Below are 24,770 nucleotides of genomic sequence, written 5' to 3' on the forward strand. Positions count from 1 at the left end.
ACGTACTTAGGCATAAAGGCATCTTGTCTGGAAATAACAAGCTGTTCAGAGAGAAAAAAATGTATGTATACATACAGAGAATAAGGAACAAAAATAGTAAAAATGTTAACATGTAGGGAATCTAAAAAGATATATGGGAATTTTTTGTTTCATTCTCGAAATTTTTCTCTGTTTGAAATCATATCATAATAAAAAGTTTAAAAAAAAAGTTAAGAGACAGGAGCCAAACAGACCTCTAACCACTCACAGGCACAGGACTTCACCTCTTTGTGCCTCAAGATCCTCATGCCTAAGATGGAAATAGTACCAGCTGTAGCGCTTTTGTGGGAAATGAGATAAAGCATGTAAAGTGCTAAGCATACTGTTTGGTATATGGTAAGCATTTGATAAATATTAGCTAGTATTATCTCTGGCAACACGAAAGGATATAAAAAGGAGACACAATATTTATCACATGTATGGCTACTACATGAATATACAAAGCTGAGTGATGAGATTATAGGTGGATTTTTAAAAAAATTTTTATTTTGCCTGGCCAGGCATGGCTCAGCGGTTGAGAGTCGACCTAGGATCCAGGCGATCGGGGTTCAATTCCTGGTCAGGGCACATGCCTGGGTTGCGGGCCCAACCAATGACTCTCTCATCATTGATGTTTCTATCTCTCTCTCTCCCTCTCCCTTCCTCTCTCTGAAATCAATAAAGACATATTTAAAAAAAAAAAAAAAAAATTATTTTACTTACCTACATTTTCTAATTTTTCTTTCTAAAGATTTATTACCTATGTAAATAAGAGCTATGCAAGTAAGTAAAAGAATTAAACTGCATTTCATATGCACTGTTTAAGAAAGGGACTATCGTTCTTCCTGAAAACAGCCAGAGGTAACCTGTGAAAATGGTTCACTATTCACTTGACCCCGAAAACGCCACAAAATCATGCAAATCAAGAGGTTCAAATCTTTGTGTTCACTTTAAGAACACTTGTGAAACTGTCCAGGCCATCAAGGGTATGCATATTTGAAAAGCCACCAAGTATCTGAAAGATGTCACTTTATAGAAGGGATGTGTGCCATTCCATTGTTATAATGGTGGTTGGTAGGTGGGCCCAGGCAAAACAGTGGGGCTGCACACAGGGTCAGTGGCCAAAAAAGAGTGCTGAATTTTTGCTGCATATGCTTAAAAATGCAGAGAGCAATGCTGAACTTAAGGGTTTAGATGCAGATTCTCTGGTCATTAAGCACATCCAGGTGAACAAAGCTCCCGAGATGCAGCATGGAACTTACAGAGCTCATGGGCAGATCAGCCCACACAGGAGCTCTCCCTGCCACACTGAGAAGATCCTTCCATAAAAGAGCAGATGGTTCCTAAACCAGGAGAGGAGGTTGCACAGAAGACAAAGGTATCCCAGAAGAAACTGAAGAAACAGAAACTTATGGGAGAAAATTCAACATAAAATAAATACTAATAAAAGTAAAAGAAAGAATGGGACTATCAAAAAATTATTTTTAAATTATAGGTACTGCCCTAGCCGGTCTTGCTCAGTGGTTAGAGCGTTGGCCTGCGGACTGAAGGGTCTCGGGTTTGATTCTGGCCAAAGGCACATACCTCGGTTGCAGGCTCAATCCCTGGCCCCAGTCAGGGTGCATACAGGAGGGAACCAATGGATGTCTCTCTCTTACATTGGTGTCCCTCCCTTCCTCCCTCTCTCTTTCTCTCTCTCCCCCCCTTCCACTCTCTGAAAGGCAATGGAAAAAATATCCTCAGGTGAGGAATTAAAAAAAAAAGTCCTAATGGGTAAAACATAAATTTCTACTTTAAAAAAAAAGGAATAAACCACACAGGTAACATGCAAATGAAGTGTAATGGCATAATAGTTAAAAGCTCAGTTCTTAGCTTTGACTTACCTATCAATAAAATGAAGATAATAAACTACCCTCTTAGGGTTATAATGAGAATTAAATGAAAAGCTCCATGTAAAGTACCTATTAACCCAGCTTGCTACATAGTAAAGTAAAAATTCTTAGCCTGGATATTGTTTTTACTGTTCTGTTTTTAAAGTTCAAAGAAACACTTGTTTTAAAAATTCCAATAACTTACTCAGCAGGAGCTGCATTTTCATGTTGGAGTCCAGGTGGTGTTTTCTGGGTTCTTAAAGCTATTTCAGCATTCTTTAACTCCTAATATACCACAGGTTTAAGAAAAAAACAAAGGGCCAGTTAAAAGTTAGGTTAAAAATACCAACTATCTCTGGTTTGAAACTTCAAACAATGTCATTCTTGGAAGTTCATGCTGTGAGAACATAGTATGGATGAAGCTGATTTAAAGTCACTAAAACCTCTTTCCAAAGACAACAAACACTTTTAACAAACTTTATGATAAATTTATAATGAGCTGCTGATCTATTTTCAAGATGATGAATTTCTGTGGGACTCATGAAGTTAATTCATCCACAGTGAAAGACTGTGCTACTATTTAAAAACCTTTAATATAAATGTAGAAAACACTATTGTAAAAAAAGCAAGGTAGTAATAATGTTGAGGCTGATGATGGCAATTAACATGCTGGGTACTTACTATATACCAGGCACTATGTCGAAGGCCTTATTTATCATGGTTAATACTCAGTAATAACCATACAATATAGATAAATGTTACCCTATTCACAGATGTAAAAATGGAGTTAGAGACATTAAGTAATTTGCCCAAGGCCATGTAATTCAAAGACCTAAGAATTGAACCTAGGCAGCCCAATTTTTTTAAAGCCTATGTACACACTCAACCATTCTTAAATGGCCTTTGTTCCTCAATACCATTTCAATTTTCTAGTCAACTGTTTTTCAAGGCTGATATTCTGTTTTAACCCCTTACATTTCACATTCCTATCATTTCACTGCTTTTTCAACTTGTTTCCCTTATTTAAAAAAAGTATATTACCATAACCTTTATATTCCCTGTAGCAACCTCTAGTCCTCACTTTATTTCCCAACTGTTAAGTCTCTGTTCTTCCCATCTCCTTTTCATTCTTCAGCTCAAGCTTCCATCCTATCTGACTCCAGTACAAATGCCCCAGAGAGGTCTGGACTATTCAAACTCTAACCCCTGTCTACTTCTTCTCTAAGCACTGACTCCAGTCAAGCCCAGACTCATACTCAGTGCTCCTACTAGTAAACTGCTTGCAGATCCTCAAACATGTCTACTTCATGCCTCCATTCTGTTTGTTACCCTTCCTTCCTGCCAGCCTGAGGAACACCTAAGTATGTTTCAAGAACCAACACAAAAGTATCCGACTCTGGACAGATAAAGAAAGTGCCCACTTGAGCTCTTCGTGCCTCATCATGCCTTGTACTGAAACATACTACCTAATGGATTTAACTCACTCGCCCTAGAATATTGTTTTGATCCCAAATAACTGTTGAAGTGCTGTGTATAACAGATACTTAAAAATGTCCACTGAATGCACGGACTCAGCAATGACTTCAACAAACAACCTGGCACTCACCCTACCCTCAAAAAACTTTAACCACCCTACTTATTTAAACACTTGAGTTATGTACCTCCAAAAAGTGATATACATAAAAGATTTTGCTTCCGTAAGGTTCTGATCTACACAATCACAACACTGTTCTTCACCTCAGGATTGCTTATATTTCCTAGAAAAGCTTTCTCTGAAGAAAAAGTTTTGGTTTAAATAAAATTGATAACTACACTTCACTAATGGAGCTGGGTCATTTTTTTCAATTGGTAATTCACTAGACTGCAGGTAGAACGCTAATTCCTGTATATTGGAAATAAGAATAATCTTAGATCAAATTTCTTTGTTATTTCCTATAAAATTTTCTAAACTCAACACAGATAATTTTTTTTCCTTAAGAAAATTTTCTTTGACTCATATCTTCATTTGCTACCTTTATACTCTACCCAATCTTTTATTATTTCATTCACCCCACTAGACTTTCAGTTCCTTTGTAGTTGTCTTTTTATCTCCAAAAGACATGATATTAACAAGTATGGTATGTAACAGGTATTCCACAAATTTGTAAATGGAATCACCCCATTATAGCATTCATTTCTCTTAAGTTTGCCTCCTCTATTAGTTTGCTAATGAGCTTTTCCATATAATTTCATATTTCACAATTTCATGTACTGTTTAATCAGAGTCTAAACATTCTCCAGTCTAAAAGCATAACTAACATTTTCCTTCTCCCAGAAAGTACATATCTGATGATATATAAAAGATGAATAAGTGGGAAGGAAACATCGGGACTACTTTTCATATTTAATCAAAGAATTTGTGTGTAGGAAATCTGAAAGCAGAAAATAAAGCCTTTGAACCCCCTTTAAACATCACAGTTTACAACAGCTATTTTAGTAACACATTTTTTATTAAAAACATCACAAAGTATTTTCCAATAGTTAGCTTAAAGACACATAAGCTGGTACAAACTCCCAGTTATAAAATAAGTCCTGGAAAAGTACAGCACGGTGACTACAGTTACAAATACTATACTGTCTATCTGAAAGTTGCTCAGAGAGTAGATCTTAAAAGTTCTCATCACAAAGTGAAAAACATTTTTTAACTATTTGTGACAATGGATGTTAACTAGACTTATTTTGGTGATCACTTTGCAATATATACAAATATTAAATCACTATGTTGTACACCTGAAACAAGTATGTTAATGATATTTGAATATAAAATAAAGATATATAAGTACCTTTACAATTTTTACTTAAGTCCTGGCTGGTGATGCTCAGTGGTTAGCACGTGGGCCTGCGCACTGCAGGGTCACAGGTTGGATTCCAGGTCAAGGGCATGCACCTGGGTTTCGGGTTCACTTTCCGCACCCTGTGAGGGAGTGTGCAGGAGGCAACCAGTCTACGTCTCTCTCTCACATCAATGTTTCTCTCTCTCTCTCCGGCTGGCCCCTCTCCCACTCTCTCTGGAAAAAATATCCTCAGGTGAGGATAACAACAAAAAAATTTTTTTTTACTTAAAATATTATCACTTCATTTATGAAGAGCATAGCTCTCCGATAAGCCCACATTAAAAAACTACAATGCCCAGCTTGAGTAGGTCCATTGGTTGAGCATCCTCCTATGCACCAAAGGTTGCCCAGTTTCATCCCTAGTAAAGGCACATATGGAAGGTAATCAATCAATGTTTCTCTCTCTCTCTCTCTCTCCCCCCCCCCCCTTCCTCTCTTTAAGGATGTCATCAGGTGAGGATTGAAAAAAAAACTACATTATTATATCTTTTATATACAGGGGTGGGCAAAGTTAGGCTTACTTATAATACAAATAAATAATGCAATAATTAATAATAAATAATACAAGAATAAACTGTGCTACGCACACTGAGAACTATAAACCTACTTTTGCCAACCTCTATATATTGTGTATATTACAGCATAGGGACAAAAAACAAGTAGACATGAGTAACAGAAGATATTAGCCTCAATATCATTTTTATTAACTAAGACCTAACACTAGCAAGTCATAAGTAGAATTTATTTACTTATTTATTATTTTTTAAAATATATCTTTATTGATTTCAGAGAGAGGAAAGGAGAGGGAGAGAGAGATAGAAACACCAATGATGAGAGAGTCATTGATCAAGCCCACAACCCGGGCATGTGCCCTGACTGGGAATCGAACCCCGATCGCCTGGATCCCAGGTCGACGCTCAACCGCTGAGCCACACCCGGTCGGGCCATGAGTAGAATTTAATATCTATAATGCCTATAATTTTTATTTAATAACTGACAGATTAAAAAGATGTATTTTCCTGTCTCACTGTTTTCCTCTTGTATAACAATTATGCCTGCTGGCACTTTTATGAAACAAAATAGTAGATAAGCTCTAGAGTTCGATTACCAGGGTCTGAATCCAAGCTCTCCCACTTATTAACAAAGCTCTCCGCCTTTTTTCTAGTTTATATAATGAAGTTAATAATAGTAGCTACCACATAAGGCTACTATTTAAAACCCCAGTTTAGGGTAAATAACATATAAATTGCTTAGAACACTGCCCCATCCATAGTAAACACCAAATAAAAACGAGTAACTATTATTATTAATATAGCAATTTAAAAGTATATGAGCTATATGATTTTCTTATAGTATGTCTGCATTAAACTTTATAATTAAAAAAAAAATCCTATTTCCATTTGGAAAAAAAAAATCCCCCCCTAAAAACCATATGATAAAATGACTGTAAAGTAGTTTACCTGAGCAGTTTCTATTTTCAGTTTGTCAATGTTGAGAGTGTTTCTCTGTAATCCACTGGCAGCCAATGACAGAAGCTGCTTTAGAGCTTTAATATCTTCTTGTACTTTAAGCATTGCTTTTGAAGACATTCTACTAATTTCTTCTTGGACCTGTTTTTGTTCCTTCACAAATTTCCTTAAAAATAAAAAAAGAGTTTTTTAAAAATACACCTTTCGTTTCCTATAGGAAAAAAAAGTACATTTACAATAGGTTGGTCAGAGTCCAAGTATCTTAAGGAAAAACTAAAAATTCATCTATAGTTCATATGCTTTTTTTTACAAAAATGCAGCTACAGAATTTTAATTCCTGTTGTTCTGCTTTCACCCTAATTTCTAAAAACATTAAAGTATTAACCCAAGTTAAAATGTTTAGGAGGAAGAGATGTTCCCCCTAAAATATATTCTGGCATTCAAGTATACTATATCCAATTATACTTGACTCACTTACTGGAGATTGTCAACATCCTGGCAGATGACAGGAGGTAGATTTTCATCCTTCAGTGCTTTACTATCCCTAAGAAAAATATCACAGATGTATTAAATCACTGAGATTATAAAAAGGTGACAGCTGAGCTTTACTAGAATGTGTTAAGATATAAGAAAATAAAGCAAATATTCCCCATTTATAGCTTTCTTGGATGATTTCAAAGTTCTTTATAAAGAACAATAAATTTCCTGACCTATAACATAACTAACAATTCATCTGATGTAGAGATTCCTTTCCTAAAAAGATTGGCATCTATATAAATGCATTTGACTTAATGTTTACGGGGGGAAAATGAGAAAATACCACAGACTGCACGACATATTGAACTAAGTTCTCCCTGGCTCAAAAATTCTATGAGTGAATTTTATTCAGTTCAAAATGTGAACGCATTCATTAAAGAGAGTCTATAAAAATTCTCATGGGATGTTCACAATATTTTACTTTATTATTTTTAAACTTCAATTTGTTCTTCAACAAAGACGACCTAGGAATAGCTTAAAGGAATCATAAATATCTAATGAAGTCAAGAATAAGTGAAATTTGGCAGGCTACAACGGAATTATGAGTTAAGACTTCAATCTCGTTGCTATTTCCTGGATAATCACCCAAGGCAAATCTCAGTCTCTTTCAGCTTCCTCATTTATGTCACAGGACTAAAATACACGCAAGATATTTGGGAAGAGTGAACTTGATCACCTACTTTACAAATGCTTTAACATAATACAAATTAGGTGAGAAAATATAAAAATAATAATAATCTTCAAACATATATATGATGTATACAGGGGCCATTATTATTCTTCATCTTTGGGAAACAAATGGTACTGGCATAGTAATTTATATATAAAAGGTATACACACACACACACACACACACACACACACACATATTTTCATTTATGTATGAAAAAGGTGCTTCAGAAGTAAAGTTCCATGAATTTTTCAATATTTAATAAGTTAAAAAATACACACATATATTTGCATTATTTGGGGAAAAGAAAAGCATACCACTTCCTAGAAAGAACTGATTATAAATATTCTTAATGATTAAAAATTAAAAATTTGACCTTTCATAATCTTTTAGAGCATATGTTTATTTTTGACAAAGACTGATTAAAAATTTTTTCTTCTAAATGACTACATGGTACCATGTACTTCCAACCATACCATTTGCCTACAATTTAATAAATAAAACTCTTTAATTAAAATATTTTAAAAGTTAAATTGTAAACTTACTCTGGTCTTGTTCCTGTTTTATCACCTAGAAAATTCAAGAAACTGTGTAAAAATAGGTTATTTAACAATGTACTACAAATACAAGTTTTAAATGAATGGAAACCACAGTATAAATAGAAACTGTTAAGCATTTCTTAGACTGCCCTTTAAACATCATGACTTGTCAAAAGCTCCAAACACAGCAAGTTATGGAGACATGTTTATGTACATATAAACAATTATGTATCTGATTTGCATCTATTTCTTTCAAGGGCAAGAATTTTCCTTAATAAGAGAGAGAGGACAAACACCATATGATTTCACTTATATGTGGAATCTAAAGAATAAAATAATATAGAAACAGACTCATAGGTACAGAGAACAGACTGACAGTTGTCAGAGGGGAGGAGGGGGGTGCAGAGCTGGGTGAAAAAGGTAAAGAGATTAAGCAGTACAAATTGGTGGTTACAGAAGTCACAGAGATGTAGATTGCAACATAGGAAATACAGTCAATCAGGATTCCCATAAGTTATATTTTAACATATTTCTCAGCATGTTGTGAATATTTTCCATGTCAATTAAAATGAATTTAAATAACCTGAGTCCATAGATGATGTATCTGTATCATAACCTTTATGCCCAACCCTTTTTTAGCATATTAGCATTTACTGTAGAAGTAATGCTGCTGCAATGAATGTCTAGATCTACAAATACTTGTGCACTACTTGATTTGTATTCCAAGAAGAGGAATTTATAGGTCAGAGTATGCCAGGGAAGGCCTTTGACATATTGCCAAACTGATCCCTTAGAACAACTGACCCAACTTACCTTCCCATCTACTAGGAATAAGATAAAAGTACCTTTTCCATCACACCCTCAACAACAATGAACACATTTAAAAAAAAATCATTGATAGTATGCAGGTGAAAAATGCAACTTCATTATAATCTTTTTTAAAAAAATATGTTTTTATTGATTTCAGAGGGAGGAAAGGAGAGAGAGAAAACATCAATGATGAGAGAGAATAATTGATCGGCTGCCTCCTGCATGCAACCCCCCTACCCCCAGGATTGAGCATGCAACCCGGGCATGTGCCCTGACTGGGAATCGAACCTTGACCTCCAGGTTCATGGGTCGAAGCTCAACCACTGAGCCATACTGATTGGGCATATAATCTTAATTCATATTCCTAACAATGCTAAATGAAGTAAAACATTTATTTCAAATGTTAGACAAGTGCATTTTTCCTTTTGTGAACTACCTTTTTATGTTCTTTGTACATTCTTGAGGTATTTCTCTTGTTGACTTCTACGAGCTATTTTGACATTAAGCAAATTAATTCTTTGTCTCATATATATCATATTTCATATCTCTTTCTAAAACTAGATCCTTATAAGATACATCTTGATTTCAGAGACACTAAAATGTGGAAAAAGCAGCATCTAGAAATCAAGTATTTTACTTCAAATTTGTCATTTATCTTTTATCTCTGTACATGGGGTTTCTTTTTGTTTGCCTCTTTAATCCAACTGCAATTTTTCCGTATTTTATTGATTCTAAGATTTTTTTTCTCTCCTTTGACATTTCTGAAATTGGCGCCCATGTTCTATAAATAGTACCTTAGATTTGATGAGACACAGTAATATAAAGTAGGGATTTAATTTTTTTTCAAATAGTTCAACCAACTGAGCCACACAAAACTCTAATGTGGCATACAAGGCCTTTTGTGATCTCTGGAATCTGAATCTTTCTGTTCTGCAGCTACATTGGCCTTCCAGCAGTTCTTCAAAGGGGCTAAGATCATTCTCATCTCTAGGCCTCCCTCCATGCTGCCCCCTCTTCATAGAATGCTGTTCCCTACCACTCTTCATCTGATTAAAGCCCACTGATACTACTGGTCCATACCAATATAGCTACTAGAAGAGAAAAAAGAAAAAAAGAAATCTCTTGACTGCCTTGACACATATAACAGATTAGAGGGAACTGGGATGTGGTCATGTAGACATGTGCATTTATTCTATGGGTTCCTTTTGCTCAACTCTAGCTAAGGTACAATATGTATAAAAATAGGACTGGGGGAAGGAGATTAATGCCTTACATTTTTCACTCCTTTGCTTCAATCTGCTCTTTCACACGGAGCCTAAAAGCAATTATAATGAAGAGACAAGTAGTCTGATGCTTAAAATAAAAGGGTACCAGGCTTCTCCAACTGAGTAAAAAAATAAATTGCTAAAACATCTAAGGATATTTTTCTAATGATGGAATTGCTATAAAGACTACTACATAAAAACAAGAGATAGGACCCTGTGTTTAGAAATTAATAAATTTTCATTCAAAGAGAAATAAACCCAAATTGTGTAAGTTTAAAAGGATTTTACAAACTTCTAGGATAGTAATTCACCCTAGAATAAATAGTATCTCCTTAGAAAAAAACCCATGTTCAATTTCAAAAATTCTTATACAGATACATGGGCACTGACTATTTTACACCTTCATCCACTACATCTCATTCTAAGTTCTGAGAGATTCAATGCAATATGTATGTATATACTCTTTCATCAGAAGTAGAAACAAAACAAAATAAGAAATCATACACAGAACCAACAACAATAAAAAACTTTTCAAAATGACTTCAGCAAATTTTTAAAAGGAATGTTCAACATGGCAAGAGCACAGCAAGAAGAGCATTTTCATACTTGCTGGTGAGTAAACAAATTGGTAAAACCTTTCTGAAAGCAATTTCAAAACATATACCAAGAGTTTCCAAAATGTCCCTGTCTCTAAGCCAGTGATTCAATTTCTAGGTATCTGCCCTAGAGAAATAACCAAAACATGAACAAAATATATAATAAAAGCAAACACCTAGACAGTATTTATTATGCTCCTGGCTCTGCTAAGATTTTACAAATAGTAATTCTCAAACTAACCCTACAAAGTAGGCACTATTAGTTCCCCCCATTTATAGATAAAAACAAACAAACAAACAAACAAAAAACTAAAGCACAGAGAGGATAAATAACTTGAATAAGGTCACAAAACTTGTAAATAGTTGAGCCATAATTTTTTTTTTTTTTAAATATATCTTTATTGATTTCAGAGAGAGGAAAGGAGAGGGAGAGAGAGAGATAGAAGGATCAATGACGAGAGAGTCATTGATCGAGCCCGCAACCCGGGCATGTGCCCTGACCAGGAATCGAACCCCGATAGCCTGGATCCTAGGTCGACGCTCAACCACTGAGCCACCATAATTTGAACCCAGGCAATTTAGTTCCAGAGTTGACACTAAATTACAATAGTACCTTGACTCTCTCTATAAAGATGCTCAGTACAGTGATACTTCCCAGAGCAAAAGAAATGGAAATAAACACTAACAATTGGATGATGGCTGACTAAATTGATATATCCATTCACAAGATTAATATTAAGCAGCATTAAAATATTTTTAACAAATTACTGACATCGACAAATACTTCACATTACATGAGAAAAAACAGGTTTCAAACAATATGTGTCATGATCCCAAATAAAAAATATATATTAATACATACCTTAAGATAGCTACATAAGACATAGGCACATACAAATCTCAATTTTCTACAAAAATAAAATCTTAAATGCAAAACACAAAACTGATAAAATGCAAACAAACTTAAAAGTAAAAACTTTACTACTGAATATATAACTAATGATCTTCCAGACATAGGCCTTTAAGTTCCCTCACAGGACTGTTAGAAGATAAAATTTTAATGACATTACTTACTCTTTTTATCTGATGAGCTACTAAAATCTATACCACCAAGGCCTTCATTGCCTGTAGTTGAAGTAGCTGCTGTGGTTCCCAAAGTCAAGCTTAACGCATTCTGTCCAAGACCTACAAATAAGCCAAAGATCATTTATAAAGCTCACTGGAAGTCTTTATAATGATTTCTTCTTCTGACCAAAACAATCAAATGCTTTTAAGTTGGATCCCAAATTTTCTTCATACGTGATTTAGGAAAATAACAAGTCTAGAGCACACTCTAAATAAAGACTGATAGTCTTGCTTGGATTCAATAATATATGTAGTTTGGATAATGTTATTTTTCTTTATTAAAAGGGTCAGAATACATCTGTTAATTCGATGTATGTGAACATTCAATTTTGTTTGTAAACCCTATCTACCAAAGCAGTTTTAGTATGTTTTCAGGTGAATATATCTTGTCTTTCAATCATGGTTTGGAATTATATACTTTTAAAATAATCTAGTACTAAATGTATTAATTAACTAGATAGGTGGAGTTAATGTAAAATTTTACAATGTATATATCTATCAAATCACATACATTTAAAAAATCTTACAACTTTGTCAATTATACCGCAATAAAGCTGGGGGAAAATAAATAAATTATCTAGTATGATTTATAAGTGTTTAGTGTAACATAAAGCAAACAGTTTTACTATAAATGAAACTTAAAGAACTGATAACTGGAAGTCATATAGTTCAAATATCATCAAAATTTCATACTATCAAATTCTTTTCATAAAAACTTTTTTTTAAAAAAGTAGACTTCATTTGCCCAGCAGGTGTGGCTCAGCGGTTGAGCATCGACCTACAATCCATGAGATCACAGTTCGATTCCAGGTCAGGGCACAAGCCCAGGTTGCTGGCTCGATCCCCAGTGGGGGGAGAGGGGGATGAGGGAGGAAGCCGATCAATAACTCTCTCATCATTGATGTTTCTCTCTCTCTCCTTCTCCCTTCCTCTCTCTGAAATCAATAAAGATTATTTTTTAAATTTTTTTAAATGTAGGCTTCATTTATTTAAATCCTACCTCACTGACAAAAGGAATTAGAGGAGCTAGTTAATTTTAAGTCATTAATATATACTTGTGAATCCATACATTCTCAAGCTGACACAACTGTGAGTTTTTTTATAGACAGATGGTATTTACTTTAAATAAATAACTTACTAAATTTAAAAAAAAAATCAATGGCCCCTTTAGGTTAATATAACCATAAATTAAGCATTGAATATTGTGTTAAGAGCCTAAGAAAAATCAAAACAGACCTAAAAACTCAATAATGAGACACAAAAACAACCCTCTATCTCCCCTGTCTGTTATTTTTGTGTCTTACTCGCATAGGAATCTTTGGGAGAGGTGTTTAAATACTTACCCTGCAAAAAAATGTTATAGTCATCTAGTGATTTGGTTATTAGAGGACATTCTGAATGCCTACAAAGTTACACAATAATGACAAAGTATTTGAAACATCAATGAAATTTGAATACTAGAAATTTCTACAGGTTATCTTGACCAACTCCTTTTTGTCCCTTCCACTGACTTAGAATTACTCCATTAAATTTAGTATTTGAATAGAGTACATAAAAGAACTATAGCTTTAATAGAAATCATCAAGTCACAGTCCTTTATCTCTTCCACACACCCAAGTAAAGTGTTAGACACGTACTAGGTACTCAGTGAAACTCCTGAAATAGCCATTATAAATTAATTTAAGTGTTATCAGAAATTCTGTGATTTCACCATGTATCAACTAACCCTAATATGTAAACTGTACACAGAAATTTTTGATATTACATTGCTATTTGAGATAATTATACAACTTCTTCAAATAAATGGGAAGCTTTTCTCACTCCCACAAAGGCCCACTGGCTTTCCTATATTGGCATTAGCTATAGCCAATATTCAAAACATCTGCAGAATCCTTAACATAAGGCTACCTTTAAAAAAAGCACGAAATGAGAAATCAACCTGAGGTGTATAAATATTAATTCAGTAGTCACTGCCAGATGAATTGATATTTTAGTATTGCCTGATGATAATAAAGTTACTTAATGTTCTATTTTACACTCTTGCCTTCAAAGCATGCTAATACCCTTCCTGGTATGTATAATAGAAAGCCATTCCTAGAACCAGGGCTTAAAAGGTCAAGATGTCTTACAATGACTGTAGATACTAAATGATCTACTGTTATTTATTAAAAAGACTAGAAACTCTACTGACCCCTCAAACAGGCCCCTCTTCGTTTCTTTGTCTAGTCAGTCAATAATGAGAAACAGGAAAATTTATTTCTAAAATATTGCTAAGGGGTCCAATTATATGTGAAAAACATTATAATTATTTTCATACTAAAAGAAAACCATACAAGTTAATGAGACAACACAATCTGCTCAAAATGCTAAAATAATGTAAATTTAAAAACAAATATTTACTATTTCTGGAGAGTAAGTACCATCAATTACCTGATGTTGCTGTGTTTGTACTCTGGAAAAGAGAACCTCCCAAACCAGCTACGGCTCCCCCTAAAGAAAGGCCTGTTGATGCAGTTGTAGTTGTGGCTGTCGTTCCACCCAAATTATTCAGAGTAAATCCTGTGGATGCTATAAAAAGTGAGATTGTAAACCTTCAAAAGGAAACACTGTTTCTAGAACATCATAAAAAATACAAAACTTTCTTAAAAAATGATGCCATGATAAAATTGGCTCTTGGAAAAAAATACTCAATAAAGAGAAAATTATATATACTTATGAATAAAGAGAAAACCAGTGACCGGGGGAAAAAGACACTTTGGGTAATGAAAGAATGGTATCAGGTAACTGATTTCACACAGTAATAGAGTTTTCAGCTCAGGCCACCAACTCCACCTTCAAATCTGAATGACTTTAAGCCAGGCAAGGTTTATGCAAACTCTTTATTCACACTGTCACCAAAATGCTCCTTAAAAACAAAATACATATATATTAATGGTTTTACATTTTATTTCTCTCATCCCTTGCTTTGCTCTCTGTAAACAGAGACTGACTTCCAGGATGGACTCTGCTGCTTTAGTGCCCAATGCTGAACTTTTACATAAATCAGTATTTAATAGGTCAAAGCTGCTGAATGATTTAAGTAAAAATTTCCCCAAATTGAAGTTATCTTTAATAAAGGTGGATACCTAGGTACACTAACCAAATAGTTAAAATTTAACCATAAAATATGACTTTTTCCCATTCTGCCTCACCTGCTGGAGCTGATGTCAGAGCAGACGAAAGGGTGAGACTACTAGCTGAGGTAGAAGTAATAGGCAGAGCAAATGGTGTGGCAGATGCTGCAGGTTTACTGAATCCTAAACTGAAACCTGTTGTAGATGCAGATGTAGTGGCTGGCGTTCCTGTTTAAAAAAACACAAAATCCTTATTTTATCATACTCTGTATGTACTATACAAATCAATCAAGATCTCTAAAAGTTAGTGATCCTACTTTTTGTAGATAGAACAAGGATGTACTTGTGTATGTATGAGAGAAAAATATAAAAGTTGGGGCCAAATCATGGTGAATACTGAAAAGATGGTCCTGTGAGTTAAGAAAGCAAAAGAAAATTCAATCAATGTGATAATATTGAAATTCAATTTTAGTTTTACCCCTAGATTGACCTAAAATAGCATTTGTCCTTCCTTTCCTTAATCCTCAGCAGAAAAATGGCCCCTCTTCTCCAAGACTATATAAATGACCATTCTCTACTGCTTAAAATCCTCTTCCTTCTGGCTTCTGTGTTGTCAGTGCCCAGAATTCTTTCTATCCCTTGTTGTGCTGCTCCTTTTAGTCTGCTTCTGTAGATCTCCTTCACTTCTCAAATGATACTCCCTATGGTTCACTTCCTGCTCCCTTACTTCCTAAAAGATCTCATCCACTTTCAGAATTTTAATGTACATGATCTAAATCTACATCCATCTTGAGTCTGCATTGTCTAGCTCTACCTTAACGTCCCTCTGGACTCCTACATTTCTCCCTATTAAAAAAGCTTTCCTAAACCCCCAGTGTTTAATTCAGTTGCTTACAGCAGAAACCACAATCACCTTTGACAACCCTTCTCTCCACTGCATTCTTAGTCACAAATCCTGTCAATCCTACTTCAGATATCCCAGGAATACAAGCATCCTTAGTTCAGACCGCCTCTCTCTCAAGAACTATTACAAAGATAATCTCTTAATTTATTTCTCTGCTATCAGCCTCCTGTAGCCTATAATCTAATCTTGAAATTATGTTACTTTATTTTTTTTTAAAAAAAAAAGGGGGCATGGAGGGAGAAAGAGAGAGAACAACAAAATACTCTAGTGATTCCCCCAATATACGGTTCCTACTAGCTCTCCACTGTCTCTAAAATAGGGTCTAAAGAGTTGGCATAATCATCTTTCCCATCTGGTCCCACTGCTCCTCCAATCTCTCCCCACCATTCCTCCCTCTGAAACCTAAACTCCCAAGAACAAAATCTTTTTCCTATTTCCCTGGATCTTTTTATACCTGGGCTTTTGCACTTTCCACTCCTCGGTCTAGAATGTTTCCTGTCCCCAAAATGAACTATTCTCTTCTTCCTCTGCCTTCCTTGGTGCCTTTCATACATTTGTTAGAACACTGATGAGATTATGCAAGAACACAGTATTATACCTGCCTATTCCATTCACCTCACAACAGACTGTCTTGCTCATGCACTCAGCAGTTCTGACATCAACAGCTAATACTAAATGTTCAAGGTAGTATGAATACCTAATGCCACAGAGTTAGGAAGTAGTAGCTGCTCAAAAATTTAAAAGAGGAGAAGTATGAATGGCCTACATTTTGGCTTCTCCTAAAAGCACTAAGGGAAAAAAAGCCAAAAATTATCCTTCTGGGTTGACTTTACCACAACTGGAAGTTCCTGCCAGAGTACAGTGCTTTGAAATCATGTATAAGTTATATTATCTCAGGAAATAAGAAGATCTAATTGCTTGCCCTTACAGCCAACTCTGACCTAAATTTTGGTGGTAAATATATGTTTTCTACTGACAGTAGGAAGTAGCAGCCAAGTGAATAGAGTCCACTAATCTTTCATTTTATTTCAATTTTTAATTTAATTTCAACTGAGGTTCCTCAATGTCCTTTCATTTCCTTTCACATTACTTACTGCTATCCAGATTCAAGGCAGGCTATAATCCTAGTTATTCACATTCCCTTCCGCATATCACTACAGAAAACTAAGATGTTTTTCAGCTGGAAGGGAATCCAATAACCTGTTATCGTTCAATGACCTCATTTTATAAATAACTAAAAGCTGGCAGATATTTCTTTCTTTTTTAACCCTCACCTAAGGATATTTTTTCCATTGCTTTTCAGAGAGTGGAAGAGGGAGGGAGAGAGAGAAACACATTAATTGTGCTTCCTGCACCAGATCTGACTGGGGATGGAGATTGAGCCTGCAACCGAGGTACGTGCCCTTGACTGGAATCAAACCTGCAGGCCAAAGCTCTAACCAGTGAACAAACCAGTTAGGGCAGCTGCCCGATATTTCAATGACTGTCTAAGGCCTCACAACTAATTAGAAGCATAACCAGATCTTAATTCCAAGACTTCTGGCCTATACTTTGGTGTTTTTTCCACTAAAAAGACTCAAATGACTGAAATTTTTTAATTAAAAAAAAGTATTTTTAAAATACTCGAATAGCCTGGCTGGGCGTGGCTCAGCGGTTGAGCATCGGCCTAGGATCCAGGAGATCATGGTTCAATTCTCGGTCAAGGCACATGCCGGGTTGTGGGCTCCATCCCCAGTACGGGGTGTGCAGGAGGCAGCCGATCAATGACTCTCTCATCCTTGATGTTTCTCTCTCTCTCTCTCCCTCCCTCTTCCTTCCTCTCTCTGAAAAAAAAATACTCGATTAATGAAAGATTCTTTGATAAGTCAGCATCTGTGATCAATATTCAGTTTCTTACATGCTTTCCTCTATACCCCAGCTCTGTAGGATATTAGGAAAAAAGAGTAAAAAACCCACAGATCTGGGATCTTTCCTTAAAAGTTCTTACCCAGAGTTAATCCTGTAGTTATAGCTGTTGCTATTCCTGGAGACAAAAAGAGAAATAAACTTTAATCATCAGTGGAAGATGGCATTCTTTTGGTCTGTCACAAGGCAAGACTTGGAATCACAGAATCACACTCAGGGAATGAGAACACTGCTAACGACCAATACATAACACAATTTCTTCTTCCACCATAACCACTAATATAAACATCCTTCCTATAGCATATTACATATTTTCATATTACAAGCTGTATATAATTTGGCTAATTAGTAAATAAGACTTATAAAACGAAAACAATTATTGCTTATAACAAAATTAGGCAAGAAAGGAAAAAAAGCTACTCAAAAGAAAAAATCCTGGCAAACAGAGCTGAAGCTCACTGGCTGGTCTCATATTTACTCCTGCAGTTCTTTCATTTTCTAAGTGTGACTGTCAAAGCTTGCAATTAATGCTGGAAGGTCAATGCAAAAGGTGGTAACAGAGACCAAGAGCTCTGAGAGTAGGGAATAAAGGATAAACAAGGAAGCAACTCCAGTGAAACATATTTTTAGCTTATAATAACAAAATACCTGTAGTACTAAAAAACAAACAAAAGACACACTTTTCATTATTCAAACGTCCACCAGAAACCTTTAGCCTCTTGCCCTTTTTCCAGTGAAACAATTGTTTTAATTCAATTTAAAACATCTCTTAAGAATGTAAATTATAGACCTGGCCAGTGTGGCTCAGTTGGGTGGAGAGTCCTCCAGTATACCTAAAGGTTTCAGGGTTTAATTCCCGGTGAGGGCAAATACCTGTGTTGCAGGTTCAATCCCCAGTTGAGGCACATGTAGAAGGCAGCCAACTTATGTTCTCTCTCACATAAATGGCTCTCTCTCTCTCCCTTCCCCTCTCTCTAAAAAAGATCAATAAGCATATCCTCAGGTGAGGATTTAAAAGAAAATTAAAAGGAAAAAAAAGAATGTAAACTATAATGCTATAGCAAAAATAGGATGCTGACTGTCCCATATACGATAAATTAATTAATGGCCAAATTGGTAATCTTGACTTAATCTTCATTAAGATAAAACACTGCATTATATAATCTAAAAATGTAAATTACTTTAATTCATTATATTTAAAGAGATATAATTTCCTTAATTCTTCAGATGTATGTGTTTTTTCCTTCCTTACACAAAAGTAGATCATAGCTAATGAATGGGCATGTCACTGGCCCTTAATTCCACATCCCTGTATTTCTTTTCATCTTAGTATTAACCACTTTAGGCCTACCATCAATGACAATACTTGTAAATGGAGGAGATACAGGACAGGCCTGAAAAAGGATAAAATCCCAAACCTACTCTCTGAGAATGTGACAGTCCTCCTCACCTGTATTTGTTCCTCCTAGAGTGAACCCAGTGGCAGGTTTAGATCCAAAGAGCCCAGTTCCAAAACCACTTGAAGAAGCAGATGTAGTTGCTGGAGTCACGGTGCTTCCAAGAGCTCCAAAATTGAGGCCGACAGAAGGGTTGCTAGTTTATAAAAAACACAAAATCAAGTCCACTAGAGTCAATATTGACTTAAGAAAAGTGAAAAATAACTCTTCAAGGTTATTTTCTTTCATTTGACATATCTAATACATCTCCATAGTATACAAAAGGAACTAATAATTTGAACCACGTTTAAATATTTTTCAGTTATCTTTAAAAATAAATCCACATATAAAATTAGCCTTTAAAAAATACAATACCAACCTTCAAGAAAAGCATAATCTAGACCAATTAAGGCTTCAGAGCCCAAGTAATCACAAACAGAACCACACATATTCTGCTTTCAACAGTTTTTGCTTGAAAGCAAGCTATTTAAAAATAGCCAGCCCGGCCAGGCGTGGCTCAGCGGTTGAGCATCAACCTGTGGATCCAGGTGATCCGGGTTCGATTCCTGGTCATGGCACATGCCCGGGCTGCGGGGTAGGCAGCCGATCGAAGACTCTCTCATCATTGATGTTTCTATCTCTCTCTCTCCCCCTCCTTTCCTCTCTCTGAAATCAATAAAGATATGTTTAAAAAAAATTTTTTTTTTAAATAGCCATAAGAAGTCCTAGCAGGTGTGGCTCAATGTTTAGAGCATTAGCCTTTGGACTAAAGAGTCTCGGTTTCAACTCCAGTCAAGGGCACGTTACCTTGGTGGCTCATACAGAAGGCAACCAATCGATGTATCTCTTTCACATGGATGTTTCTATCTCTCTCTCTGTGCCCCTTCCATTCTCTCTCTGAAAAGCGATGGAAAAAATATCCTCGCGTGAGGGTTAAAAAAAAATATATAGCCATAAGAAAATAATCTTCCTTTTGAATTACTTGTTTACAGTTCACATTACTAAACTCACTTGTTCTTCCCAACTACTAATGTAAAGAAGTAGGACATACCCAGATATGGAAAAGGTATTCTAAGCTGTCTTTATCACCTCTCTATTGCAACATTACCATACTTATTGGGGAAGTAGGTATCTTGCCACAAAAATAGCACTAAAATTGGGGGTAGGGAGAGTAGGGCGACATACTAAGAACGAACATATCCTGGCAAGAGTAAACTGCAAAGCAAAATTACCCCCTACCAAGATTATGTTCATCAGCAGAAACCCTCTTCAGAGTTTTTGAAAGAGCAACTAATAACAAGTGATAAGAACAAAGTTAACAACTTTTCAACTGTCCTTATCAAGCCTCAGAGGCTCCAATTTGCTATCTATAGGTAGGAGAACAAATTATGAAATCAGACAAACAAACAAAACCTGACCACCTGATACTTCAAAAATTATGCCGGCGAGTTAACAGAGATTATAGCAATTATGAAATCCCATTCATCCTATATATGTATCTTCATCACTTCTCTCCCTGACCTTCTAAACAGACATTAATTACCATGAGAACTCAATGTCAGTTTTAAAAATCTTGACGCTTGGGGAGTTTCAATTTAAGGGGAAGGCAGTAGCTTTGTGGCTGGGTTCCAGTACCAGTTCCCCATTGTGCTGATACATACGTGATATTACTTAACCTTTTTGAGCCTCTGTTTCCTCATCTGCAAAATGGAAATAACAGTGCCCATTTAACAAGATCTTTTGTAAAATTAAGAGATCAAGCAGGACAAATTAACTTCACTCAATAGATGTTGTTACTATTGTTATCATCAGGGACACGTATAAGTTCTACTAAACAGATTATATACATGGTATTATGCCAGCAAATCACTGTGAGGGCTATGAGGAGGGAGGAACTTAACTAAGGAGGTAGAACTTGAAATCAGTCGTCAATTCTGAGTAGGAAAAAGGAGAGGGCATACACTAATTGTGTCTTTGCTTACCACTGATCTTAAAAATGATACCTAGGCCTGTGTGGTTGTCAGGGCAAGTCCTCACTGACAGAGCACAAATCTTTAAACACTTAATAAACTGAGTTTAAAAGGAACTTTATTGGCATATTCTGATGATATCAAATTAAGAAAATGATTATTATGCTCCCCTTCCTGCCAAACAAATCAGTGATCCCTTTCTTACTGCTATACCATAAATATGCAAAAGATGTACAGCGAAAGTATGTATTTTAGACAATTAAAGTATTTAAAATTTCTTGACTGAAGAAACAATGAAGTGCTTCATAACTAAAACATTGTGCTTCATAATTAAAAACATTACCAAAGACATAAATCAAAGCAAAATGGTATTACTCTATCACAGAAGCAAAACAGAAATGTCTCTGGCAGAGAAATTTACTTACTTGAAGAAAAACAAAAAGCTACCCCAGACCTGACCTCAACCCAGTATTATCCACCACTGACTCAACAGAATGTGTTGTAGAATAGCCAAGTTGACTCCAGCAGATCAGGACTGTTATTTTAACTTTCTCAGCTTGCCTTAATGTGAACTTAGTAACAAAATAGCTAACATTTATTGAGCATTTAGCAAGTGCCAGATATGATGCTACATTCTCTACATGCTTTACTTTATCTCATTCAACAACTCTCTGAGGTAATTATTGTACTCCTTTTCCGAATGTGGGAACTGAGGCTTGGAGAGTAACTTTCCCAGAATGATACCAAATTACCAACTGGCAGTAGGGGCAGTCAGGCCTCCAAATTAGTATTCCAACGGAGAGATGTTAGACTCTCTCCATTTGTTCATTTATCCAAGCTTTTCTAAAACCTGTGCAAAATTTTCTAATTTATTACCAATAGATAATTCACTTACTTGGTCATTCAGCAGTATTTATTAAAGCCCTTTTTATGTCCCAGGCACTGTTTTAGGGACTGAGAACTAAGAATGAAATGGTAAATAAGACCCTGCCCTCCAGAAGTTTCCAGTCAGTGGGAGAAAGAGATTACTCAATCATTCATTCCTTCAACAAACATATGTTGAGCTTCACTGTGTCTACTGGAAAAACAGTATGAAAAGGACCCCCTCATGAAGCATACATTCTACTGCTTGGATCAGACAGTAAGTCAACAAAAATATATAACGAACTGTTAAAACTGTAATCAGTGCTATGATACAGGGTACTATGAGGATGTACGCTTCCTCCAGGTTGATAGGTGAGAAAAAGTCTCTCTGGGGAAGTAACCTTTTTAATCCCAAACGTAGGTATTAGCTTGGAACATGGGGTAGGAGGTAGTAGGGGAATTCCAAGCAGGGGGAACTACCCTAAAATGAGAAGGGGTTCGGCCAAGCCCACCTGAGGAACTGAGAAAGGGCCCAAGTTGTCAGAGCAGTTTTTGAAACTAAAATGAGGATCCATTAGAGGGTATGAAATCAATCTAGTAGATCACAAGCATTTTTAAAAAATGAAATTCAACAGAATAGAAAATACCAATGTGCATCATACGAAGTAAGGGGTATCTTTCTGAGAAACTTTCAGTTACTTATCTGTGGTCCTGAACTGGGTGATAACAGTGAAAAATCATTGAAGGGAGGCAATGTGAATTTTTAAAAAATATCAACCTGGCTATAGTGTAGTAAAAAAAAAAAAAAATCAACATAAAAGACTTTTGAGATTTCATTGAACTAATTAAGTAGATGATGGGAACAGTTCTCATTTAACATGGGAAAGTCACTGGTTGAAAACCTGGTGGGAATCTTAAGTATTTTCATAAGAAGGTAAGCTTCAGGAGAGCAGGACTCTTATTTATTTTAGCACCTAAGACACAGCCTACTGCATAGGAGTACGTCCAATAAATGTGTTCTAGGAATGACAAGAGCTTGCAACAGGGTGGTAGCACTGAAAATGAAGCAAATAGAAAATAGTCTCAGATTTCTGACTTGACTGCATAGCCTGTGGTCCTACCCCCTTTTTGAATACAGACAATGCTGAAGGTATTTTTGCCTCTTTAATCTACAACCATATTCTTTAAGCTTCTTGTAACTCCTTCTATGCGCATATCTTAATTTAATAAACCCCACCTTTACCTTCAAAATATTAAGTTCTAAAGGTTAAATCTGTCATCAATAAAATGATCCTATTTCAATTGCCTCTTTCAGGACTCCTGCTAGCCAAATTTTTGTTACCGGTGTAGCAGGTTGCACAGAAATGGTGAATATGTTACCTACATTTTGCAATTTAATTAAAAGACAAAGTGAGTCATTAAAACACAACGTTCTCACCTATGGGGGGGGGGGGGGGAAGGACAGCTAGAGTACCATGAGGCACAAAGTCTTGAAAGCTCGTTAGCAAAGAACTCATCAAAGCCCTGTAATGTCTAAAACCGCACGTCCTGTAATAAAACCTGCATTATCAGGGAAAAACTTTTATTTGTCCTTAAATTTTTCTACTGTCTTTTTCGAAAACCCCACAATAAGCTGTATTTCATTCATTCGCTCACCATTCATTCTGTGCCTACAACTGACAAACAGCTAAGGCCCGGGTGTGAAATCCTTGGCCCTTTCATCCAGCCAGACCTCACTCCGTAGGAACAATGCCCGAACCACGGTAGATTCTGGGGCCCTCACAACACAGAGACCACCCACCCTCCTCTGCAACAGGCCGCCTGCAGGGCCCGGGCAGGGCGGCCAGTGGGAAGCCAACGAAGCTGGCGCGGGGCAATTATTTTTCTCCAGGCCGAACAGGAACAAAGCCAGCGGGAATAAAGAGGAAGGGGAGAAAGTGCGGTTACCTAGACGCCCCAGTCCCGAAGGAGAAACCGCCGCCTGTGCCTGTCCCGCCGGCGGCTACGGTGGTGGAACCCAGCGTGCCAGTCCCGAAAGAGAACCCCGTAGACATGGCTGCCCGGGCTCAGCGCCGTCAGCACACGGATAGGGGTCTGGGACGCTCTTCACGCCTTAAAGCCGAGGCAGGCTTGGCAGCATCGCTCCCCGCCTCAGCCAGGACCTGGCGGGAACCTCAAATTCCAGATGTCGCGAAAACAAGGCCGAAGTGGGCGGAACCACCACGCAGAAGCTCGTTCGAGCGTTCGCCTCGCGCACGTAGCCCACCGGAAGTGAGCTCGCCGCGCAGGGAACCCTGGGATGGGGGTGGGGTCGGAGTGCCGCGCAAAGCACCCTGGGTCTCGGTGGGGTTCTCTCCCCGCGTACTCTGGAGGTAGGCTCCCAGAGTTCAAACAAAACCGAGCTTTTTCTCCGTTTTAGTTTTATTTCGGCAACTACGCTGACGTAATCTGTATTCCAGGGCTGTTGTGTCTCAATTGATGCTTATGTCCTTGCCTACTGCCAAAAAGGAAGCACAGAATCCCAGCGTTGGGAGGGCCCTATTGATCATTTCAATCCCCTCTTACTGGAAAGAGGTGGCTTTTAGTCTGTGGGTGCCCACCCATTGGAGAACAAGGAGGGTGTCTGCTTCCTGACAGTTCGGAAATCAATCGATAATAATTCACTCATCTGTTCAACAACGTGAGCACCACCTCCGTGCTCCAAGGCATGCGGGCCCGATGCTGCGGCCACCGAGGAAATTCAGAATAGCGTCCTTTCGTGGGTGGGGTGGCTGGCCCTGTTCGCGGTGCTGAGCAAACAGAACT

The 24,770-nt window shown here is 36.7% G+C and overlaps 1 protein-coding gene and 1 pseudogene across 3 annotated transcripts in view; one reads left to right on the forward strand and one right to left on the reverse strand.

Annotated features, from left to right (window-relative positions):
- Nucleotides 1-24,238, reverse strand: part of NUP58 (nucleoporin 58) — a 40,072-nt gene extending 15,834 nt beyond the window's left edge. The window contains exons 1-10 of one of the 2 annotated variants that reach the window (XM_081130330.1): nt 23,913-24,238; nt 19,146-19,288; nt 17,778-17,813; nt 14,965-15,114; nt 14,204-14,341; nt 11,723-11,833; nt 7,984-8,008; nt 6,710-6,775; nt 6,223-6,397; nt 2,095-2,174 (exon numbers count right to left, since the gene is read on the reverse strand). In XM_081130330.1, the coding sequence (XP_080986456.1) occupies nt 2,095-2,174; nt 6,223-6,397; nt 6,710-6,775; nt 7,984-8,008; nt 11,723-11,833; nt 14,204-14,341; nt 14,965-15,114; nt 17,778-17,813; nt 19,146-19,288; nt 23,913-24,019 (1,031 nt within the window). In that variant the 5' untranslated portion in view covers nt 24,020-24,238. The remainder of the gene's footprint in view (nt 1-2,094; nt 2,175-6,222; nt 6,398-6,709; nt 6,776-7,983; nt 8,009-11,722; nt 11,834-14,203; nt 14,342-14,964; nt 15,115-17,777; nt 17,814-19,145; nt 19,289-23,912) is intronic. The other variant, XM_081130331.1, reaches the window with a different exon arrangement.
- LOC308553561 (large ribosomal subunit protein uL22 pseudogene) lies at nt 893-1,450 on the forward strand (annotated as a pseudogene). The gene has a single exon. The product of its transcript is annotated as a large ribosomal subunit protein uL22 pseudogene (transcript).
- Nucleotides 24,239-24,770: the final 532 nt, after the last annotated feature.

The sequence above is a fragment of the Miniopterus schreibersii genome, assembly GCF_964146895.1.
Source record: "Miniopterus schreibersii genome assembly, chromosome: 2".
Classification (NCBI taxonomy): Eukaryota; Metazoa; Chordata; class Mammalia; order Chiroptera; family Miniopteridae; genus Miniopterus; species Miniopterus schreibersii.